The following is a 23,966-nucleotide window of genomic DNA, read 5'->3' as shown; positions in this document are numbered from 1 at the left end:
CAAAATGTCCATCAACCAACGAGTGGATATATAAAATATGGCATAGCCACTCCAGAACAACATTCAACCAAAGGAATGAAGTACTGATACAAGTTACATCAATGAACCTTGAAAACATTATGTTAAGTGAAAGAAGCTAGAACAAAAGACCACATACTGTAGAAGTCCTTTAATATGAAACATCCAGAATAGCAAATCTATAAAGACAGAAAGTAGAGGAGTGATGCCTGAAGGGAGGATTCAGGGGCAATGGAGATTTCTGATGGCGCGTATGGGGCTTCTTTTCAGGGTGATGAAAATGTTTGGTAATTGATTGCTGTGGTGTTGCAGAACTCTGAAAATACACAACTCCTGAATTGTACTTGAAATGTGTGAAGGGTTTGGTATGTAAATTATACTCTATGAAGATGTTAACAACAACAAAAAGGAATAAGACAGAATTTAAATACTATGATGAAGACCAGAGGAACAATGCAATTTAAAATATAGTATTAAGGAAATACTGTTAATTGAAAGAGAGATGTCAGAGCCTTAATTAGCCCAGGATCAGTGGAGAGGCTTCCCAGCATTAAGAAAATTCCTCAAAATATGTGCAAAAAAAAAAAAAAAAATTAATGTAGGTGCATTCTTCTGGGAAGATGTCCATACTTAAAAAAAAAATTTTTTTTCAACGTTTATTTATTTTTTGGGGGACAGAGAGAGACAGAGCATGAACGGGGAGGGGCAGAGACAGAGGGAGACACAGAATCGGAAACAGGCTCCAGGCTCTGAGCCATCAGCCCAGAGCCTGACGTGGGGCTCGAACTCACAGACCGCGAGATCGTGACCTGGCTGAAGTCGGACGCTCAACCGACTGCGCCACCCAGGCGCCCCCCCCAAAAAAAATTTTTTTTAACATTTATTTATTTTTTGAGAGACAGAGAGAGACAGAGCATGAACAGGGGAAGGGGAGAGAGAGAGAGGGAGTCACAGAATCTGAAGCAGGCTCCAGGCTCTGAGCTGTCAGCACAGAGCCTGATTTAGGGCTTGAAATCACGAGCTGTGATATCATGACCTGAGTTGAAGTCGGATGCTTAACCGACTGAGCCACCCAGGCACCCCAAATTTCCATACTTTTTAATCAGATTCTCAAATCAGATGATCACCAGAGAGATAAAAATAATTGCCCTATCAGTAGAGAAAGAAGAGGGTGGAAGTAATTTGCTTCTTCCCTCTTCCAGTTTCTTCAAACCATTCTGTCTTCTTCACTTCATTCCACCCAGAATACATGATTTGAGCAGTCCAATTGACATGCATGGACAATTCTTTGACAGTCACCCTCATGGGCATCTTTGACTCCTTGCCATTTTAGCTTACTAACTGGTTTCTCATTTCTGCCCTGAGTTACAAGGTGATTAGATAAAATAACGATGGTCTCAGATGAAGGAATTCCTTCTCTAGAATTAGCTCCTTAGGATACATTCTGGATTTGGTCTCTCCCCAGTTCAAAGAGGACTTTGTACCTCCACAAGTGTCATTATGTCATCTACATTACTGTTGTCACATGATTTCCAACTTGATCCTATCACTCATTCAGATTTATTATCTAAATCTTTCACTCCTTGGTTAAACTTCTCAAATGCTGTATCTGTTCTTATTACTAAAATTTCCCCTACAGTTCCTACTTATCCTGTCCTCCAACTAAAACCAGTCTCTATAGATCCCTGAGATGTGACAAGATGAACAATTTGATTTGATTTCAGGATCCTCTGTATTTCCATGGTCTAGACTCTTATCAAGCCAAAGTCCAAAGAAATGAAAAATCTCACGGTTGGTCCTGGAATCCATTCTTATCATACAGATCATTCTCCAGGGCTCCCAGGATAATTTCCTCCAATAATTACTTGCATTCCACTCTTGTGGCTCATACACCTACCTGATAAAACCAAAACTTGTCATGCCAACACTCAGGTTTACAGTTACTTGACAGACACCAATGTTCAACTCTGTATCTGTCCAAATTCATGTTTGCCTACACTCAGCGAAGACTTCTCTCTTCTATCCATCCAATCCCTTTGACAATACACACCCCTGAACCTCTCATCATACCACTCTACCAATCTGAAATTCCCTCCCCTATTCCTTATTGCAAATATTTGAGGATCTACATCAACCCTCAAAACAAGCAGGAGCCTAGCAAGGTTAAATCTTTCCTTCTACCTCTCCCACATGCTGTGTGTGACATGATCACATCCACCTTAATTTTACGCCTCAATATTTTGTCATTTCTAATCTGTTTGTATTTTCATTTCCCCTAAAGTGTACATTCTCTTTCTTCTCAGGTAGAAACTTGACAAACAGGTTCCATGTATTCCAGGTATTAAGCAACTCAATCTTAGATCTTCTATGATGCTCAATCCAGATCCATGCATACATAAGAACCTAAAGTGTTTGGCCAAGCATTTCTTGCCTATTGAAACATCCCTGATAAGTACAGAACTAATCAGTGAACCCCAAAAATGCAGGCAAACAAATAAATGATCTGTCACCAACATTTTACCTGTTTTATTTTGATCAAGAAGTAATCAATGAAATCCCGAGGATTGTTAATGTCCAAGGATTCTTGGTGTTCTTTGATTTTCTCTAAAATATAATTTTGTGTATAAGCAAAGTTTTTAAATATTTTGCGATGACTTCCTGGGAGGTAATCAATGAGAGCAGGGAAACTATTGTAGATCTTAAGGATAAAAAAAAAAAATTAATTATTAAATTAAAAACATTAAAGAAATGAGATAAAGGAAAAAATGGTCTCTATCTTCTGGGGAAGCATTTAATGTGCATATAAAAGTAACTGTCTAATGCTCATAGGGATACTTAAGGGAACAAACTCTGACCAGATGATGGAAGATAATAATAATTTCCTATACACATACATCAACCTCATAGTATTAAGGCATCTTTATGTCAATTCTCTCTTTTTTTACTTAAATTTTTAAATTTTTTAAATTGTCGTAGACTCTGGGTCTAGTGTTCTTTCTTGCTAGATAAGTGGTGCCTCACGTCTGCTGTAAACAACCTTCTGCCTGGCTGCCTGGCACCAGGGTTTTGTTTTGTATTGACCCAAACCCCTAACTCCACATATCTTCAAACCCCTCTTTCCCTCATGTCCATGAGTTAATGTTCACAGTTTCATTGTCCCTTTGTGCACATCCATTACCATGTTTGTAAGCCTTCTGATCCTAATAAAAATGGAGCAAGGACCCTTAATCGGGGCTCTTGTCTTCTCCAGGATATTAGTCATCTCTCGCACTTTAATCCTGTGTCCTGCTTTCTTGCTGGGCAAGAAAGAACTCTAGACCCAGAGTCTACGACATTAAATGAGTTTATTTTTTCAAGTTTATTTATTTATTTTGGGAGAGTGAAAGAGTGGGGAGGGGCAGAGAGAGGGAGAGAGAGAATACCAAGGAGGCTCTGTGCCATCAGCACAGAGCCCGATGTGGGGCTCAATCTCATGAACCATGAGATCACATCTGCACTGAAATTAAGAGTTTGGATGCTCCACCGACTGAGCCACCCAGGCATACCTATTTTTTAATTTTTAGAAAGAATGAGAGAGAATACAAGCAGGGTAGAGGGGCAAAGGGAGAGAGAGAGAGAGAAACTTTTTTTTTAAGTTTATTTATTTTGAGAGACGGTGCATGTGCGAGTGGGGGGAGGGGCAGAGAGCGAGAGAGAGGAGGGAGAGAAGTCCAAGCAGGCCCTGTGTGCTGTCAGCACAGAGCCCAATGTGGGGCTCGATCCCATGTCCCTGGGATCATGACCTGAGCCAAAATCAAGAGTTGGATGCTCAACTGACTGAAGTGACTGAGCCACCCAGGTGCCCCAATTCTCTCATTTTTTAAATATTAATTCCTCCCTACAACCTTGAAATATAGAATGACATGAATTACTATGATTCACATTTTATAGATGAAGACCAAGGTTAAGGGAGTTTGGGCAACTTGATATATAGCACAAAGCTACTCCCTAGTCAGTGTTCCCTGGTAGCATCTGTGATCCCAAACGTTTTCTCTTCTTAAAGGAGACATTCTCTTCCTTCCCAAATTAGCATACTTCTGTTAAGTAATGTAATGAAGAGGTCACTAAGTGAGTGGAGGACAAACCTTGTGGGCAATGGGAACCTTCCAGCAGGGGCCTGCATGCCCATGGAGTGATGTGGTCATGTTTCCAGGCAGTCACCAAAGTAGCTTATGGAAACTGAGGTTTGAGGTTTAGTGGAAAAATCACAGACCAGGGAACAAATGGGCTTGAATTCCACCAGCTCCATATTTGGACATTTGTCTTCTTGTCTGTGAAATAAAGGCTTCAACTATCTTTCTCAGATGCACACTCCAGGACGCTAGCCCTGGGCAGGAGTTCGGTATTCAAAAATTCACTTCACTGAGTATAACTGGTGAAAATGTCACAGTAGACAGCTCCAAAGGTAGGTCCCTCTCAAAAAAGGCTGAAAATTTTAGCAAAAACCATGAGAATCAACTTGTCTGAACTCTAGAAAACAAAGCAATCAAGAGAATGCTGAATTAAGAAAAAGGTAACTTGAAAATGGCGGGAAAGCTTTGTGAAGTTTTTAATTTGTCCTTGTCCCACCTCTTTCTTCAGTTTGGCAGGGGTCTTAACAAGGGCAGCTTCTTACATGGGACTCTGGTTTCTAGTTCAAGAAAGAGTAGAGCTGACCATCCTCACAAAAAATTGTTTTCTCTGTTGCCACTTCTCTGGGGCAATCTGAAGGGCTCTGGTCTTTGTCTCATCTAACTTAGAACTCAGGGTGGAAAAGTAGTAGGTATGTCTCCAAAACTCTGTAAGGCAAATGAATAACCCACAGCCTCCTCGGGCAAAGATTAGTTAAGTCATAGGATACAACATCAAAATCCTAGGAAGAAAAGCTGAGGAGAGAGTAACTTCTGGAAATTAGGGCATTCAAAAGCACCCATGTATACTGAGGAATTTAGAAATTTAAAGTTTAGGGGGTGCCTGGGTGGCTCAGTCGGTTATGCGTCCGACTTTGGCTCAGGTCATAATCTCACGGTTCGTGGCTTTGAGCCCTGCGTCGGGCTCTGTGCTGACAGCTCAGAGCCTGGAGCCTGCTTCGGATTCTGTGTCTCCCTCTCCCTCTGCTCCTCCCCCACTCACACTCTCTCTCTCTCTCTCTCTCTCTCAAGAATAAATAAACATTAAACAACAACAACAAAAAAAGTTTAGAAAGCAGGACATAGGCTAAGAAAAGACCTCAGAAGACCCTAAGCTTTCACCTCTGGATGATCTTGGCTCAGCACAAGCTGAGAAAGAATTGAAAACAGTCTGATGAAAGCATTGAAGGAGTGTCCCAGCACAGAGCCAATCTGGAAGAATTCATTAGTTCCTTCCTCCCTCCCTCCCTCCCTCCCTTCCTTCCTGCCTTCCCCCTTCCCTCCCTCCCTCTCTTTCCCTCCCTTCCTCTGTCCCTCCCTTCTTCCTTCCAGTTCTCTCTCTTTCTCCCCCTTCTCCCCTTCCCTTTCTCTCCCACCTCCTCTTTCTCCCTTCATTTCGGCTCCTCACGTTCAAGGAAACTTCCATCAAAACATTAGCTTAATACAAGCTAAAGGAACAGAGATTTCAGAGACCGCACATGACAAAGAAGAGACTTAGCAAAAACAGTTCAGAAAAGTCACTAAATAAACATCTACAGCCTATAGAAAGCAAAAAACCCAGCACACACGGGGGTGCCTGGGTGGCTCAGTCTGTTAAGCCTCTGACTTTGGTTCAGGTCATGATTTCATGGTTCATGAGTTCGAGCCTCATGATCTCATGGTTCGTGAGTTCAAGCCCCACATCGGCTCAGTGCTAACAGCTTGGAGTCTGGAGCCTGCTTTAGCTTCTGTGTCTCCCTGTCTCTCTGCCCCTCCCCCATTTGTACTCTGTCCCTCTCTCTCTCTCTCAAAAATAAAATAAAACATTAAAAAAAGTAAAAAAAAAAAACACACACAAAAAAAAAACAACAGCACAAACCTATAGCAAGCAAAACAAAACAAATCTCAAGAAGGGAGAAGAATCTGATTTCCACAGTTACCACATTATAACATCCAAAATGTCTAGTTTTCATTCACTTCACAGCATGGTTCATACAGAATTTTGGACTTGGACAAAACAGTATAAGTAGCCTCTCAGGAAGAGAGGATCTTGACCTCACCTGGACCCATGAGGAGCTCAAAATCTTGGTGTTTTCATTAAATTTTTCCAGGAAGCCAAGTAAAGTCTGATCTGTATAATCAAAACGATTTTGGAAAATAATGGAGCAGACCATATTACAGGTAGCACAGCCCAGGACAAAAGTGGGGTCACAGGGTAAGGCTAAAAATAGGAGAGATTAAAAAAAAGAAGAATAGGAAAGATTTATTAAATAGCATTAAAATATACATATAAAAGTCTTTGTTGTTGATAACAGATAAAGGTAATTTTAGAACCTCTAAAGCAATATCTACCTAGCAATCCCTTTATCGGTGAAAATTTTAGTATGCTTAAAATCAACTTGTCACTTTTCCCTTAAAAGTGAAGTCCATTCCTGCCTGGGTGGCTTAGTCAGTTGAGCATCGGACTTCAGCTCAGATCATGATCTCACAGTTCGGTTCGTGGGTTCACGCCCCGAGTCCGGCTCTATGCTGACAGCTTGCTCGGAGCCTGGAGCCTGCTTCAGATTCTGTGTCTCCTTCTCTCTCTGCCCCTCCCCTGCTTGCACTCTGTCTCTGTCTCTCAAAAATAAATACATGTAAAAAAAATTTTTTTTTAAATGTGAAGCCCATTCCATCCTCGTTTGTTTAATAATAGTTTTCCAAATACTCCATTTATATCACTACATTTGGTGCTCGCTTCAGTAGCACATATACTAAAATTGGAACGATACAGAGAAGATTAGCATGGTGCCTGCACAAGGATGACACGCAAATTCGTATATCACTACATTTGTTTACCTGATTTTTACCCAAGGGGACTATTACTTTGAAGAACAAAAGAAACAAATTTAAAGAAGTCCCTTCCTTCCTTCCTTCCTTCCTTCCTTCCTTCCTTCCTTCCTTCCTCCCTCCCTCCCTCCCTCCCTTCCTGTCACCCTCTCTCTCTCTTCCCTTCTTCCCTTCTTTTACTTTTTAGCCAACGCAGGGCTTGAACTCATGACCCTGAGATCAAGACCGACTTTACTGACTGAGCCCACCAGATGCCCCAAGAAGCCACTTTTAAAAATACCTAATAGGGGTGCGTGGCAGTACATGGAGCATGCAATTGTTGGTCTTGGAGTCGTGTGTTCAAGCTCCACATTGGGTGTGGAGATTACTTAAAAATAATAATAATAAAAATAAATTTTTAAAAACTACGTAATGATTCAGGTTATGAATGAAGAATCACACCTGTTTGGTAAGCTTGCAATTAGCACTCATATAAGGAAGGGAAAAAATGACTAAGGACCTGGAAACCTTTTATGTACAATGAATAGTTGAAGTGACCCATGTGTAAAATCAGCAGAGAAAAAGATTAGAGAAAGGAAGATTATGGAAAAATGCAGATACTGGATGGAATGAACGTAAAAAAGCAAAAGCTATCCATATTATATGAGAAGAAAAACTAACACAAATGAATACAAATTATAATACAATTTGCCTAAAATAAAAGTAAAATAAGAACTCTTTATTTCAAACTTAAGTCACAGATAAGCAGACAAAAAAGATTAACTTGATAAAGAGTCCTGGGACGCCTGGCTGGCTCATGAGATCAAGCCCCACGTTCAGCATGGAACCTACTTAAAAATTTTTTTTAAAAACAGAAAAGGCAATAAATAGAGTCCTTTTATTTCTTTATTGCAATATAGAAAAAAATAATTTTCTTCTCTAGGAAATAGTGGCCATCAGGCCCCACATTTATTTGGACAGCCTGCCCTCTTGTGGAATTCTGGAATATTACTATATATAGCCATTAGCAGAAGCCCGTATCGTTGCTATAAATTTTTTACTTGGACTATCATTTAAGTCAATTCTGTCATTTTACAGATAAATGAAAGAAGAGGAAAAGTTTTATATTTTTAGTGGGAAATATTTAAATGAAATTGCTATAATCAAATGATCAATAAACTTTACATGCAAAAGGCCCCAAATTCACATCATCAATGTAATTAAGGTGACCAGAATCAAAAATGAGGAAGAAATGAGACAGAATTAAAAAATAGGAAACATGTTTAGTTAACTGCTCCTATTCCAGACTCCTTTTCAGTTGAAACACTCAAGGACAGTAAGCTTTTGGAAAAACTTATTCTAGAAGGTAGGGGATAAATTTAAGAAGGCCTTGAGATTTCTGTGTGTGTGTGTGTGTGTGTGTGTGTGTGAGAGAGACAGAGAGAGAGAGAGAGAGAGAGAGAGAGAGAGAGAGATTCACAGCTAAAATTTGGTTTTTAATTTTTCGCTTCATTTTAGAGAGAGAATTAAAAAGCAGGGTAATTTGAAATCCACATTGAAAATCAGATTCATTGTGACAAGCACTTCATAAGTCACTGGAGCTGACAGAGGGGGGTAAAATAATTACCATATAAGTTCTAACCCAAATCCAATGATTTTAAAATGCACCTGGAATTTTTATTTAGATCGTGAGGCCAGTAGATCAGGAGAAGATAGCAATTGACAAGATAGTTTGTTACTCAGTTCCCAAGAGGGAAGCACCAAGGTAGATGAGGAGGCAGAAGGAACAGAGGGAAAGCATGGGCCAGAGCCTTCATTGGGGCTTTCACGGGAAGGAGTGAGCAAGGCAGGGTAGGTATGCTGAGTACATTTAGGATCAGATAGTTTGAACAGTTGCAGAGGGCTCTGGGTTACAGGGGTGTTCCCCAGTTCTTCAGTAATTGGCCCTGCGTTGATTTAGAGCAGGGAGAGTATTGGCTTGGTGTGTGAGAACTTGGTAAAGGAGGCAGCTGGGGGTATGGGCGGTGGATAGGCTGATTTACAAATCAAAGACATGCTCTAAGACAAGATGTTTGCTATATCTAGTAATTCATTACTCCTGGGAGGGGAGGTTGTTCCCTGGTTCTGCAAGGCCTCTAAGATGTCAAAACATTACAAAATAGAGAAAATTAGAAACATGATTAATAGACTATAAAGAAGGAGAGTAATATAAGGAAAGTCAACTAACAAGGGAGGCAGGGTAAAGAGTTATTAATAGCTGAAACTTAAATAAATCATTTTATAACTTGGTATTTGTGTAATTTTCAGGATTATGCTATAGCATATATTTCTTAACATATATTAAATAATACTACAGATTAGCGAGCAACATTAAATAACTCAAACTGGTAATTTAAAAATAATTGTTTACAGTCACCCTGGAAAACAGTATGGAGGTTCCTCAAAAAATAGAACTACTCTATGACCCAGCAATTGCACTATTAGATATTTACCCAAAGGATACAAAACTACTAATTCAAAGGGATACATGTACCCCGATGTTTATAGCAGCATTATGTGCAATAGCCAAATTATGGAAATAGCCTAAGTGCTCATGACTGATGAATGGATAAAGAAGTGGTATATACATAACCAATGGAATATTACTTAGCCATCAAAAAGAATGACATCTTGCCATTTGCAATGACATGGATAGAGGTGGAGTGTATTATGCTAAGCGAAATAAGTCAGAGAAAGACAAATATCATATGATTTCTTCACTCATATGTGGAATTTCAGAAACAAATGAGCAAGGGGGAAAAAAAAGAAAGAGAAAGGCAAACCAAGAAACAGACTCTTAACTATGTAGAACAAACTGATGGTTACCAGCATGGAAGTGGGGGGGATGGGTTAAACAGATGATGGGGATTAAGGAGGGCATTTGTGATGAGCACTGGGTAATATATGAAAGTGTTCAATCACTAACTTGTACATTTGAAACTAATTTAAATTTTAAATTAAAAAAATGTTTAAATAGCTGTTTATAGGGAAATCACAACTGATAAGGGCTGCACTAAAGATGCCTGGGGAATTACAACCATAAAAAAAGTATCATTACTGCCAGAAATGTAGACATGGGCCTGGGAAGAAACCTTCGGACAGATCAATGAAGCTGACCAAACACATATAGACCAATGAAGTAAAAGCACATGTCACTTGTTACATGTGCTCCATCAGGGGGTGATGAGGTCACTTCCACTGTGTCCACTTGACAAGTATTCCCTGGTGACATGTTCTGAAACAGGTAATGCACATATACATTATGGGAAAAACATTGTTCTCTAACTCTTTGAAAAAATGACTCCCCAAACGTTCTACCTTCATGACGTAATGATTTGGAAATTAACAAATTTGGGACAGAATAGGATTAAATGACCTTTTGTATACACAGCCTATGCACGGTCATGGAAGGACATACATAACAAGCATAGATACACAAAACCTCCCTTGGTTCTCTGCTGCACACCCTTTCTCCTCCACAAAAGGGCTGAAATGTTTCCAAGGATATCGGTAGACAAGAGAACAAACAGCCTGCCAAGGTCAGAGTTATAGAATAACCCACCATTGGTTTTTCTCAACTCTTCCATGAGGTAGTAGGCTTCCTCTTGAACTCGGCTCTCAAGGTCACTCTTCCCCATCCCCAAATTCCGCAGGGTCATGAGGCAGAAGCGCCGCATCTCCTTCCATCTCTTTCCATTGGTGAAAAGGATTCCTACCAGAGGGAAGACAGAAACTGGGACAGAGGTCCTGGGCAAGGAGGAGGAAGCCTTGTAGATGGGCCAAGTTCTGCTGAGTTACCCTTCAAATTCCTGTTTTCCATCCTTCCTACTCCCATAACCAGTGCTGAACCTGCATACCAGCATACCTACCATGTCCTTTACTAATTCTTTCAGCTAATGGGAAGCTTCCTCTTGCAGAAAACTCTTCTCCTAGATCAATCAGGGCTTCCTTCACTGCCTTATATCCATGCAGCACAACAGCAGGCTTCATGCCAAAATACAGAGTGAAAACCGGGCCATAGGTTTTTGAGAGCTGAGAAGCGCAAAGAAAATGTATATGTTATTACCCAAAGAAGTCACAATTTGGCTATGTTTTGTGCATTTGTGTGTGTGTGCATGATTAAACCTGATATCATCATCATATTGTTGATGTTTTTATTCTGCCGAACGTAGCTTCACCTATTTCTGGATGTTATGTATAAATAAGGTTGTTACAGCCGACACATAGAGAGGGCCACTGGTGTGACAGGCAATGGCCCAGACTATTATTACTCAGATTATTACAACTAACCATCACAGCAACACCTTGAGCGAGGTTTATTTACCCTGTTGTATAGAGAGACTGAAGTTCAAAGAATTTCCTATATATTTCCAGTGTCTAATAACAGAACACCCCAGTTTCAACCCTGCTTGGCAGACCTCTGATGCCTGAGCAATTTACCAGTCCCCAGTACCTACCTGGGGACCAATACCCAGCTGATGGTTTCAGGATCATCTGTAAAGCTCATCCCCTGGAGATTCTATCTCTGTAGCCTTACGATGTACACTAGAATTCTGTATTTTTTTTTAAAAAATCACCACAGATGATGCTAAGGCCCACTCCACTTTTCCACTTTGAGATCTGCTGGTATTACTAACATAAAAAGAGAGCAAGCATCACAGAGGCCAGCATCTCATAGAAGGAGAATTGCTTCTTTCTTGCAGCATTCTTGGGGTACAGATGGCAGTTCTGTACAGAATCCAAAGGGATTCTGTTACCATCCAGCTGGCCCCAAGGATTTTTTTCTTTCATTCACTCATGCAAATGAACTACTATTCAAAACTACTTCCTTGACATCAGGCACAATTTGCTTCTTCAGAGTTCAATTTTCATGACTATTCTGAATAAAACACACAGTTTATGTAGTAGATGACTTCTCGAATGAAATCTCCAATCACAAACTACCTCCCTTACCGTTTACCTCCAGCCAGAAGTCATACCAAATGTCTCTGAAACAAAGAAGGGCAGCAACATTCCTCGCTTTTGCCATTTGATTATTTTGATGATACCAAAGAATGACCTAAATATTTCTCTATTCATAGAAAACATTATTTTATTACACTATTTTTTAAAAGTGATCTCTACACCCATTGTGGGGCTCAAACTCATGACCCTGAGATCAAGAGTCGCACGCTCTACTGACTGACCCAGCCAGGCACCCCTTATTCCACTATTCTTGACAATACTCCGCAAGGAGTATTTGCTTTATAGATATATCTTGATGTTTTTATTTTAATATACTATAATTTAATATATTTTCGTAAAGATATTTTATTTAAAAGCAGAGGTTAATGTACATACCCTTTGCAAACTGCTGGAGGAGCATAAAGCATACTTACATTGCATAAGGATTTGCCGATGTTCTTCACATCTACCTGTAGGATATTTCCAATAAAAGGGAGAGGATGAGGGCCAGATGGGAGCTTCCCCTTCCCAATGTTCTGTTTCCAGAGAGAAAGGAGAAGCCAACAGGAGAGACAGAGCACCAGAATCACAAGTGGATCCATGGAAGTGTTCTCTTCTTAGACAACTGTGAGCCTGAAGTCTAAAGCTTCTGTACACTCACTGCTAATTCCACCTGTGGTGTTTATAAGGTAACCAATCAGCTAGATTTACTTTCATCTCTCTCTTAAAGGGACTTTGGCCCACTGATAAAGATAAAAGTATGGGGTACTTTACTCTTCTTTTGCTTCTAATGCCATGCCCTGGAGATTCTGTTCTAAAAGGTCTGGGTTGGAGCCCAGGGAATGTTTTTCTTTTTCTTTTCTTTTTTTCTTTTAAACACTCTAGATGGTTCTGATTGAGAGCCAGTGAAGTAAATTATTTGATCACAAAAACTGAAAAATATTCTGGATTTTGAGTAATGACCAGTTTGTGAATTTGTGATTTGGGGGGGAAATCCTTGCATATAAAAAAGTTTATCCTTTAATGCTTTATCAAACACTACAGTATATTTTGTCCTAGAAAATGAAAGCCTTTTGAAATATTTTAGTGTACTGTACTAATATTACAACTATTTAAACATAAACTAGGTAATGTAACTCTTAAATGTCCAAACATGTAACAAGTAATTAAGTAAATTTATACAGTAAAACCTTGGTTTGGGAGCATTATTCGTTCTGGAAGTAATCCAAAGCACTTGTATATCAAACTAAATTTCCCCATAAGAAATAATGGAAACTCAGATAATTTGTTCCACAATCCAAAAATATTCACACAAAAATGATTACAGTACTGTAATATAATACAAAATAATAAAGAAAATACAAAATATAAAGAAAATAAACAAATTAACCTGCACTTACCTTTGAAAACCTTTGTGGCTGGTAGGAGGGAGACAAGAGAGACGAGGGTTATTGTGTAGGACAACTTTCACCATCACTAACAGAATCAGTGATATCTATTGGCTCAATGGAATCTTTCTCTTTTCATGCAACTTTAACAAGAAACCTATCCAATGACACTTGCTTTTGCCTCCTTTTGAGGATTTCACAGAAATGTGACATTGCATTGGTGATCATCCACAACCCCACAGTGAGAGAGAGAGAGAGAGAGAGAGAGAGAGAACCATTTTCTCAGTGGTGATCATGTGACATTCAGTGTCACTTGCTACTTGTATTGCAAGACATCACTCATTTATCAAGTTAAAATTTATTAAAAATGTTTGCGCATCTTGTAGAACACTCACAGAACAAGTTACTTGCAATCCAAAGGGTTTTTTTTTTTTACATTTACCATATTACCATAAATACCATATTTACCATCAAACTCTTGCTCCCCCAAATACTGGAAAAAGGAATTTTAATTTTACAAACAGAGAAAGGGAAATTTGAAGACAACAGGAGACCCATTCAGTGTTGCACAGCTCATAAATGACAAAAAGGGGATTTGAACTGAGATCTTTTGATGCCCACTGTGCCTATATGTGATACATACGATCCACCGGTTGCCTCAACAGATAGGAAAACAAAATCAAGCCCCAAAGCATTATTTCCTCTGTATGTACACCTCATTGACTGTTCACAAAATAATAGACTTCACTAAATAGAAGCCTTTATTTATTTGATTCCAAGGATAAAAGGACTGTAAGTTCTCAAGAGAAAAAAATAAAAGATAGGGATTCTCCCTTCTTCATAACCGCAGAGGTAAAACTTGCTCAGGTAACTGAAAAAAGAGCCAATCTCAGAACTTAGGGAGCAAGACTTGGGAAGCTATGGTTTCCCCCACCTCACAGTCACCTCCAGACATAGCTGCTTCTGTTGCTTTTTGTGGCCTGGCATTGTCAGAAATAACGGAATGAAGTATGCATGGCAAGAAATGGAAGACTTTAAAACAAAAGGCATGGATTCAGTGAATGGGAATGGGAACCAGGGGATTCACTATACAGACGCACAGAATTGGGGCACCTGGCTTGCTCAATTGGTAAAGCATGTGACTCTGATCTTAGGGTTGGAAGTTTCAGCCCCACATTGGGTGTAGAGATTACTTAAAAATCAAATCTTAAAAACAAACAAAACAAACAAAACCCCACAGAACCAACACAACATGCAGACCTGAACAGATGACATTCAGTGGTCATGAGGATCTAGATATCACTGGAATAAGAGATGTACGTTATCAGGTCACTAATAGTAATGCTTGTACAAAGGGATGTTCTGCAAATATCATATCTGTTCTAAACTGACTAGTGCAGATATTTCCAAGCTCTTTTACTAAAGTTTTAGCAAGACCCCACTCACACAATGTTTTATCCCTCATATTTACAGGAATATTGAAAATTTATGGAATTTTCACATCTGTCATCTTTTTAATTTTTTTAATGTTTGAGAGAGAGAGAGAGACAGAGAGAGACAGAGTGCAACGGGCAGAGGGGCAGAGAGAGGAGACACAGAATCTGGGGCAGGCTCCAGGCTCTGAGCAGTCAGCACAGAACCCAATGCAGGGCTCGAACCCACAAACTGTGAGATCATGACCCGGGCCTGAAGTCAGACGCTTAACCGACTGAGCCACCCAGAAGCCCCTATCATCTCTCTTTTGATACATTCAGTTACCTTTGCCTAAGATAAAATTATTTCCATTTTAGGGCTGAGGGAGCTGGGCCTCAGGGTTTTAGCTCCTTTGCTAAGGACACACAGACTGCAGGTGGCAGAGCTCAGGCCCCACACGCCCTGAGAGGTGCGTGCTTCCACATAAGAAAAACACTCAGTTCAAGCAAGTTTCCCATGTTTATTGAATGTATATATACTGAGTATGATTTACTATGCCAGCACTTACCCCACTCAGTGACTTTTAAATAAACATTTGAGTCAATTATGGCAGCACAGGTTGGTTAAAACAGGAGTCAGAAAAGATTTGTAACCTTTAGCATTTGAGTCCAGGTCTTGGTGAACCTTCATAATTTATCAAGGGCAGAGGCAAATTTGCTGACTCACATACCTCTAGATTTAAAAGAGCCACACTACCTAATGAACTCCATAGCTTTTTTTTTTTTTTTCTTTCTTCCTTTTTTTAAATAGGCTCCAACACCCTAGGTGGGACTTGAACCCATGACCCTGAGATCAAGAGTCACACACTGTACCAAATGAGCCAGTCAGGCACCACCTCCCCCTGGCTCTCTTTAAAGCAATCATTTTATTACTTGGGAGATGGGTGTCCCTTCTTGGCTCCTCCTCCCTCTTGCTGAGGCTCCTGCCTCGCCCTTTCTCTTTTTACAAAATGAGTGACAGATGATTCAAGGTAGAAGGGATCAGAAATCCCTAATGTAATACCTACGTTAGTTTTTGGAGTAAGGGATTGGTGACTTGGTGAGGTGAAGTATCATCAGCCCATCAAGTACAAGACCTCTACTTAGAATCCACCTTAGGGTGCATGGGTCGATCAGTTGGTTAAGCGTCCCACTCTTGATTTCAGCTCAGGTCAGGATCTCATGGTCATGAGTTTAAGCCCCATGTCGGGCTCTACACTGACAATGCAGAACCTCCTTGGGATTCTCTTTCCCTCTGTCTCTGCCTCTCCCCTGCTCACTCTCTCTCTCAAAATAAACCTAAAAAAAAAAAAAAAAAAAAAAAAAAAAGTCCCAGTTCAGGGACACCACACACTGAAGTGATTTCCCATCACTGCCCAAATAGATGGTCAGGGAGGCATCAGCATAAAGCCCTCCACAGTCAGAGTACTATAGACCTCAGGACAGAAGTGTTAATTAAAATAGTTTCTTCTTGGGATGCCTGGGTGGCTCAGTTGGTTGAACGTCCAACTTTAGTTCAGGTCATGGTCTCACAATTGGTGGGTTCGAGCCCCATATTGTACACTGTGCTGACAACGCAGAGCCTGGAGCCTGCTTCAAGTTCTGTGTCTCTCTCTCTGCCCCTCCCCTGCTCACACTCTGTCTCTGTCTCTCTCTCAAAAATAAAACAAAACATTAAAAACAAAACTTAAAAAAAAAGTTTTTCTTTTTAAGGGCGCCTGGGTGGCTCAGTCAGTTAAGCCTCTGACTTTGGCTCAGGTCATAATCTTACAGTCCCTGAGTTCGAGCCCCACATCACAGTGCAGAACCGGTTTTGGATCCTTTATTTTGCCTCTCTCTCTCTCTGCCCATCCCCTACTCACGCTCATGCACTCTCTCTAAAATAAACATTAAATTAAAAAAAGGAAAAAAAATTCTTTTTAAATAAACCTTTCATTGAAGCAGAATATAAAGTTCTAAAAGTTCAGCTCAGTGAATTATCATCTGAACATACACAGTGAAACCAACACACAGGCCAAGAAAATTAATTTTGCCAGGACCCCAGAAGCCCCTTTATGCCTCCTCCTATTCAGTACCTTCCCCTTCTCTAAATGTGTCCAATATCACATCAAAGGTTAGTTTTTGCCTTTATATAAGGCAAAATGTTAGTTTGTGAGCTTCATATGAATGAAATCATACATTATTTTTTAGTATCGAGCTTCTTCACTTGATGTTGTAGATAGCACTTGGTAGGCTTTATTACAGTGTCTTATTTTATAACTATTCCAGTTTTTTTTCCATTGCATTGCAATGGACACATGGGTTGATTCTAGTCTGAGGCTATTATGAATAGTGCTGTTACTAACACTCCTATAGGTGGCTTTTTTGTATCCCAATGTATTGGATTTCTGTTCAGTATAATCTACAAGTATAATTGTTGGCAATGCAGGTGTTCTTTTTTAGTAAATGCTGCCAAAGAATTATCCAAATGGTTGAAAAATGTTACGATAAGATTGCCAGTAGCTCTACTTTCTTGGCAATACTAAATATATTCAGCTTATTTTCATTTTAGCCATTCTGACAGGTATGTTAATAACTCATTGTAGTTTTAATTCACATTTCCATGAAGCTTCATGTTGCTGAGCACTTTCTCAGATGTCCATTGGCAATGCCAATTCTTCTTTTGTGAAGGGTTTGTTTAGCTTAGATATGAGCCCATTGCTGGTTTCATATGTATATTTTTATATACTTACTCTTAATAACCCTAAGGGTATAGAAAAGTTTGAACTATGTACAAAGAATTTTATTTATTTTGAACATTTGAGTAAAATTGCTGACCTAAAGTTCCAAAACTGAAATATTTTGGTATGTGTTTCCTAAAAGCAATGCAATTCTCCCATAACCATAATACAAATTTCAAAATCAGGAAACTAAATGATGCATTAGAACCACTCAATCCCTATTTCTACTAATGTTTCATCAAAAAGTCCCCATAATGTTCTTTATGTTCCGTTCAGAAACCATAATCACATGCTGCAAATAGTTGTCAAGTCTCCTTATCTATTTCAGTCTGGAATAGTTCCTCAGCCTTTTCTTGACTTCCATGACCCTGCCACTCTTGAAGAATATATTTGTAAAATGTCCCTCAGTGTCGGCTTGTCTGGGATTTCCTCATGATTAGATTCAGGTTATGCATCTTTTTTAAAAAATATTTTAAGTAATCTCTACACCCAACATGGGGCTCAAACTTACTACCTCAAGATCGAGAGTTGCACACCCCACCGACAGAGCCAGCCAGGTGTCTGCAGGTTATGCATCTTTGATATGAATACCACAGAATGTTTTTTCTTCTTATTGCATCCTATTAGGTGACAAACAATTTCCATCTGCCCATTACGGGTGTTCACTTTGATTACTTAGGAGTGTTTTGGCAGTCTCTTCCATTAAAATTATTTTAATAGCATTTGTAACTAAGAAATATTTTGAGGGTAGACCCTTTGAAACTATAGAACTAGTCATCAAATTTTCAATGATATTTATATGTCATTATGGAATCATGCATCCGACTGAGCCACCCAGGCACCTCAAGGAGTGATGTAATTTTAGTGTTAATAGCAGATGACTGTGTAACACTAAAAATTCACCACTTTGGACAACAAAAGATCCTCAACCTTTAAAAGAATTAAATAGTGTAATATAGATTATTTCCTATAATCCCATTTCAGAATAACTAAAAACAAAGTATGAAGTAAACAGAGCAATTGCTTGCAAATTTTGCAATTCCCTTTTTTTTTTTTTTTTTTTAATTTATTGGAGTGTCTGGGTTAAGCATCTAACTTCGGCTCAGATCATGGTCTCATGGTTCATGGGTTCAAGCCCCGTGTCAGGCTCTGTGCTGACAGCTCAGAGCCTGGAGCCTGCTCCAGATTCTGTGTCTCCCTCTCTCTCTCGCTGCCAAGCCCCTGCTCATGCTCTGTCTCTCTCAAAAATAAACTTTAAAAAAAAAAGTTTATTTTACCAAAAACCATAAAATACCTAGGAATAAACCTAACCAAAGAGGTGAAAAATCTATACTGAAAAGTATAGAAAGCTTATGAAAGAAATTGAAGGAGACACAAAAAATGCAAAACATATTCCATGATCATGGATTGAAAGAATAATGTTAAAATGTCGATACTACCCAAAGCAATCTACATATTCAATGCAACCCCTATCAAAATAAAACCAGCATTCTTCACAGAACTAGAACAAACAATTCTAAAATTTGTATAGAACCAGAAAAGACCCTGAAAAGCCAAAGCAATCCTGAAAAAGAAAACCAAAGCTGGAGGCATCACAATCTGGACTTCAAGCTGTATTACAAAGCTGTAATCATTAAGACAGTATGGTACTGGCACAAAAACAGACACTCAAACCAATGAAATAGAATAGAGAACCCAGAAATGGACCCACAAACGTATGACCAACTAATCTTTGACAAAACAGGGAAGAATATCCAATGGAATAAAGACAGTCTCTTCAGCAAATGGTGCTGGGAAAACTGGACTGTGACATGCAGAAAAATGAACCTGGATCACTTTCTTCCCCATACACAAAAATAAACTCAAAATGGATGAAAGACCTAAACATAAGACAGGAAGCCATCAAAAACCTAGAGGAGAAAGCATGCAAAAACCTCTTTGACTTCGGCCACAGCAATTTCTTACTCAACAAGTCGCCGGAGGGAAACAAAAGCAAAAATGAACTATTGGGATCTCATCAAGATAAAAAGACTTCTGCACTGCAAAAGAAACAACCAGCAAAACTTAAAAGACAACATACGGAATAGAAGATATTTCATTTGACATATGAAATAAACGGTTAGTGTCCAGGGGCGCCTGGGTGGCTCAGTCAGTTAAGCATCCAACTTCAGCCCCGGTTATGATTTCACCTTTCCCGAGTTTGAGCCCTGTGTCAGGCTCTGTGCTGACAGCTCAGAGTCTGGAGCCTGTTTCAGATTCTGTGCCTCCCTCTCTCGCTGCTCCTACCCCCACTTGCACTCTGTCTCTCTCTCAAAGCTAAACATTAAAAAAACAGTGGGTTAGTATCCAAAATCTATAAAGAACTCATCAAACTCAACACCCAAAAAAAACCCCAAATAATCCAGTGAAGAAATGGGCAAAAGACACGAATAGACATTTCTCCACAGAAGACATCCAGATGGCTAACAGACACATGAAAAAATGTTCAACATCACTCATCATCAGGGAAATACAAATTAAAACCACAATGAGATACCACCTCACACCAGTCAGAATGGCTAACATTAACAATTTAGGCAACAACAATGTTGGCGAGGATGTGGAGAAAGGATTAGGAATGCAAACTGGTACAGCCACTCTGGAAAACAGTATGGAGTTTCCTCAAAAAATTTAATATAGAACTACCCTACAACCCAGCAATAGCACTACTAGGTATTTATCCAAAGGATATAGGTGTGCTGTTTCCAAGGGGCACGTGCACCCCAATGTTTACAGCAGCACAATCAACAATAGTCAAAGTATGGAAAGAGCCCAAATGTCCATTGACTGATGAATGAATAAAGATGTGGTGTGTGTGTGTGTGTGTGTGTGTACACACACACACACACACACACACACACACACACACACACACAATGGAGTATTACTCAGCAATCAAAAGGAATAAAATTTTGCCATTTGCGACTATGTAGATGGAACTTGAGGGTACTATGCTAAGCAAAATTAGTCAGAGAAAGACAAATATGCAAAAATAATATAAAAACAAGGAGGGGGACAAAACATAAGAGACTCTTAAATACAGAGAACAAACAGGGTTGCTGGAGGGGTTGTTGGGGTGATGGACTAAATGGGTAAGGGGCATTGAGGACACTTGTTGGGTTGTTATACATAGGGGATGAATCACTGGATTCTACTCCTGAAATCGTTATTTCACTATATGCTAATTTGGATGTAAATTAAAAAATAAATTAAAAAGATTATTTTGAGAGAGCAAGAGCAGGGGTGGGGTAGAGAAAGAGGGAGAATCTCAAGTAGGCTCCACACCATCAACAACAGAGCCCAATGTGGAGCTCAAACCCACAAACTGCAATATGGTGACCTGATCCAAAATCAACAGTCTGAGGCTTAACTGATTGAGCTACCTAGGCGCCCAACAAATTTTGTAATTCCTAAATAAATATTTGGATCAAAGGCACCAAAAACAATATTGCACAATAATTTTAATGGATGTATTCACTGTGCTAGAACAGAGATAACATTCAATGAAGACACTTTGTGCCACTTAATACTTGAGAGCATTTATGACATGTAAAAAGGAACAATAATGCAGCTTGAAACAAATTAAAAAGGCAAAAAAGTTAAAAGAAATTTTGACAAAATATTTAAGGCTCTAAAAATCAGAATTTTTCATACAAAAATGTATGCACTTTTCCTTTTCTGGATGCCCAGTGAATTATGTGGACTCTGCAGAAAGTTCCCCCAAGTAGTTTAAAACCCTGGTGGAAGGGTGCCTGGGCTCAGTCATTAAGCAGCTGACTTCATTTCAGCTTAGGTCATGATCTCAGTGGGTTTGACCCTCATATCAGGCTCTGTGCTGACAGTGCTTGGGATTCTCTCTCCTTCTGCTTGTGCACGCTCACTCTCTCTCAAAATAAGTTAACTTAAAACACCCTGGTGGAAAAGCACATACTCCTGGGAGGTTTGCCCGTGTAGCAGGAGCCAAACTCATGGTCTGGAACAGCTCTCCAGTTTTGGGAAACTGGGAGCTCTGTGTACAGATGTAGAAACAAGCGCAGAGGAGTGACCCCATGTTCCCTGAACCTCTGAACTTACCTTCCTGTGGTGCCCAGATGCGTCAGGCCTCCTGATAACAGTAGCCTGGGAGGAAGGTGCTGGCATTTCAACCCTTAGCTGGCAGAGATCACATGAATGTTTGCCTGTCCTTTCCTAAGTGGGTGTAACTTGTGACATTCTCCCCAGCAGAGTATGAGAGTTCTAGTTTTTTTTTTAAGGTTATTTATTTAGAGAAAAAAGCTCGAGTGGGGGAGGGGCAGGAGGGAGAGAAACCATGAAGCAGATCATAACTTGAGCTGAAGTCAGATGCTTAACTGATTGAGCCACCTAGACGCCCCCAGAGTCCTAATTTCTCTACACCTTCACGGATTGTTTTCAATCTTTAATGTTTTTTTGTGGTGACTAGTATCTCATCATGCTTTTCATTAGTGTTTCTTTGGTATATGATTAAATGATTACTTTTTCACACACTCCATGTGCTTTACATCAACTGTCCTTTCAAGCCTTTTTAATTTCTTTGCATTTTTATTACGGAGATTTATTTTGTTTATTCATGAAATATGAAAGTTTTGAGTGAGATTATTAATGCAGAAGATACGGCTACCTTGCAATGGGACCAAGATTCGAAGAGAATAAAGAGGGCATCCTTATGGAGGGTTAGCCAAACATGGCAGATTAAGGAGAACATCCTTACCCCAGGGAGGGTTTGGTGGCCCCTCCCTGACTTGCACGGTCTCTCAAAATAAACTCAAATTACATCACTCCTCTCTTCTTCTTTCACAGTTTTAACCGCCTATTATGATTGGCTGGCAAAGGATGGATTTAAAACTTTAGGTTGGAATTTCAACACATTGAAAATTTTATGGTCTTATTTTTGTTAAAACATGTCCCTGTCTACTGATCTTTGTTCCTCTGTGAATGACCTATCTGGTTTTAAATGATTCTCTTTGAGGTTATTTTATCTACAATGCATCCAGGTGTAGTTTTCCTTATCCTTTCTGTCTAGCACCTGGTCAACTAAACTAATTCAATAGGAGGTCCTTCATATTTAATTCCAGGAAACAGTCAATAAGTTTTTAATCTGGTGTGTCCATCTGGTTCTTCTTTGTAACTTTATTCCTGCTTCATGTTTCCAACATGCTCTTTTATGCAGTGAACAAGACAAAGTACCCAATGATGAGATGAGAGGCTGACAGATGGGAAAGAGCAAGATTCTTTGGCAGGAGGAAGGGATAGATGAGGGACATTCATTCTAAAGTGAACTGTGAGCTGAGACTTGAATGCCAAGGAGCCAACCGTGCAAATATCTGAGTGAGGAACATGACCAAACATCAAATCCAAATAATAATGCATCGATGAATTATGAATTGATGAATTGTAAATTTCTGGTTATCTCTGGCACTGATGGTGCCTCTGTTAGAGTCCACTCAGATCTTAAACTTCCCATTCTCTTTCATGGAAGGATTAAATTTGTCTTGTGCCAAGTTATCTAATATTCTAATATCACTTCTCTCTTGCACCCTACTACTACTGGTACAAAAAGGGTTCAACGGAAGATGGAGGAACAAATAGGAACAACCTTGAAACTGAGAGAAATAGGGTGAAGGAAAGCCGCCTGCACCCAGTGCTCCCACGTGAGTCTGTGCCTGGTTCTGCAGCACAAAGTAGTCAGGTCACAGAGCTCATTTTGATAAAACAGTAAGATAGGATTCATCTTGTATCTTTCAAGTAACCAGAGAAATAAACTTAAGTGGGGCGCCTGGGTGGCTCAGGTGGTTAAGTATCCAACTCTTGATTTTGGCTCAGGCCATGATCTCATGGTTCAAGAGATTGACCCCACATCAGGCTCTGTGCTGACAGCGCATAGCCTGCTTGGGATTCTGTCCCTCTCTTGCTCTTAAAATAAATAAGTGTTTGGGGTGGCAAAACACACAATCCTTATTCAAAATCCAGTAATAAATGGTACACAGAAGAGGAAGACAGGCAATATAAATGTAACAGATCTGTTCTCACCAGAGGTTCTCTTATTTTTTTTTTTCATCTGTCCTGCAGGAAATGCTTTTTACTAACTTAATGTCACCAAACTTCACTAATGCATGTACCTGGCATAGAACTAGTTCACGATGACAAATATTACAAGAGTGGTTACCATGGGGTAGGGTTTAATTAGGAGGAAGAGAGAGCCTTCTGAGATGCTACGAACACTAGATGGTAATACAGATTGGCAGTCACACAGTGGAAACCTGTGTATACAACTAAACACTTAAGATTTCTGTACTCTCCTGAAAAAAGTAACACCTTCATAAGAAGTAAAAGATATTTGTCATATTTCTCTAATGATTATGCTATTTTCATATTTCATTAAATAGCTTTTTAAAGCTCAGAGGAATGAAACCT

At 39.6% G+C, this 23,966-nt stretch overlaps 1 protein-coding gene and 1 non-coding gene across 3 annotated transcripts in view; one reads left to right on the top strand and one right to left on the bottom strand.

The window, feature by feature from the left end:
• The window catches only part of LOC123576852 (cytochrome P450 2C41-like), a 32,729-nt gene extending 19,603 nt beyond the window's left edge, over positions 1-13,126 (bottom strand). The window contains exons 1-6 of one of the 2 annotated variants that reach the window (XM_045438284.1): positions 12,371-12,450; positions 11,946-11,980; positions 10,862-11,024; positions 10,555-10,704; positions 6,206-6,366; positions 2,540-2,716 (exon numbers count right to left, since the gene is read on the bottom strand). In XM_045438284.1, the coding sequence (XP_045294240.1) occupies positions 2,540-2,716; positions 6,206-6,366; positions 10,555-10,704; positions 10,862-10,982 (609 nt within the window). In that variant the 5' untranslated portion in view covers positions 10,983-11,024; positions 11,946-11,980; positions 12,371-12,450. Of the gene's footprint in view, positions 1-2,539; positions 2,717-6,205; positions 6,367-10,554; positions 10,705-10,861; positions 11,025-11,945; positions 11,981-12,370 lie in introns of both variants that reach the window. The other variant, XM_045438283.1, reaches the window with a different exon arrangement.
• LOC123577636 lies at positions 6,875-6,981 on the top strand. Its single transcript, XR_006701978.1, has one exon. It is a non-coding gene; the product is annotated as a U6 spliceosomal RNA (small nuclear RNA).
• Positions 13,127-23,966: the final 10,840 nt, after the last annotated feature.

The sequence above is a fragment of the Leopardus geoffroyi genome, chromosome D2 (assembly GCF_018350155.1).
Source record: "Leopardus geoffroyi isolate Oge1 chromosome D2, O.geoffroyi_Oge1_pat1.0, whole genome shotgun sequence".
Classification (NCBI taxonomy): Eukaryota; Metazoa; Chordata; class Mammalia; order Carnivora; family Felidae; genus Leopardus; species Leopardus geoffroyi.
The sequence above is the reverse complement of the archived record's forward strand: the minus strand, read 5'-3'. Positions and strand labels throughout refer to the sequence as shown.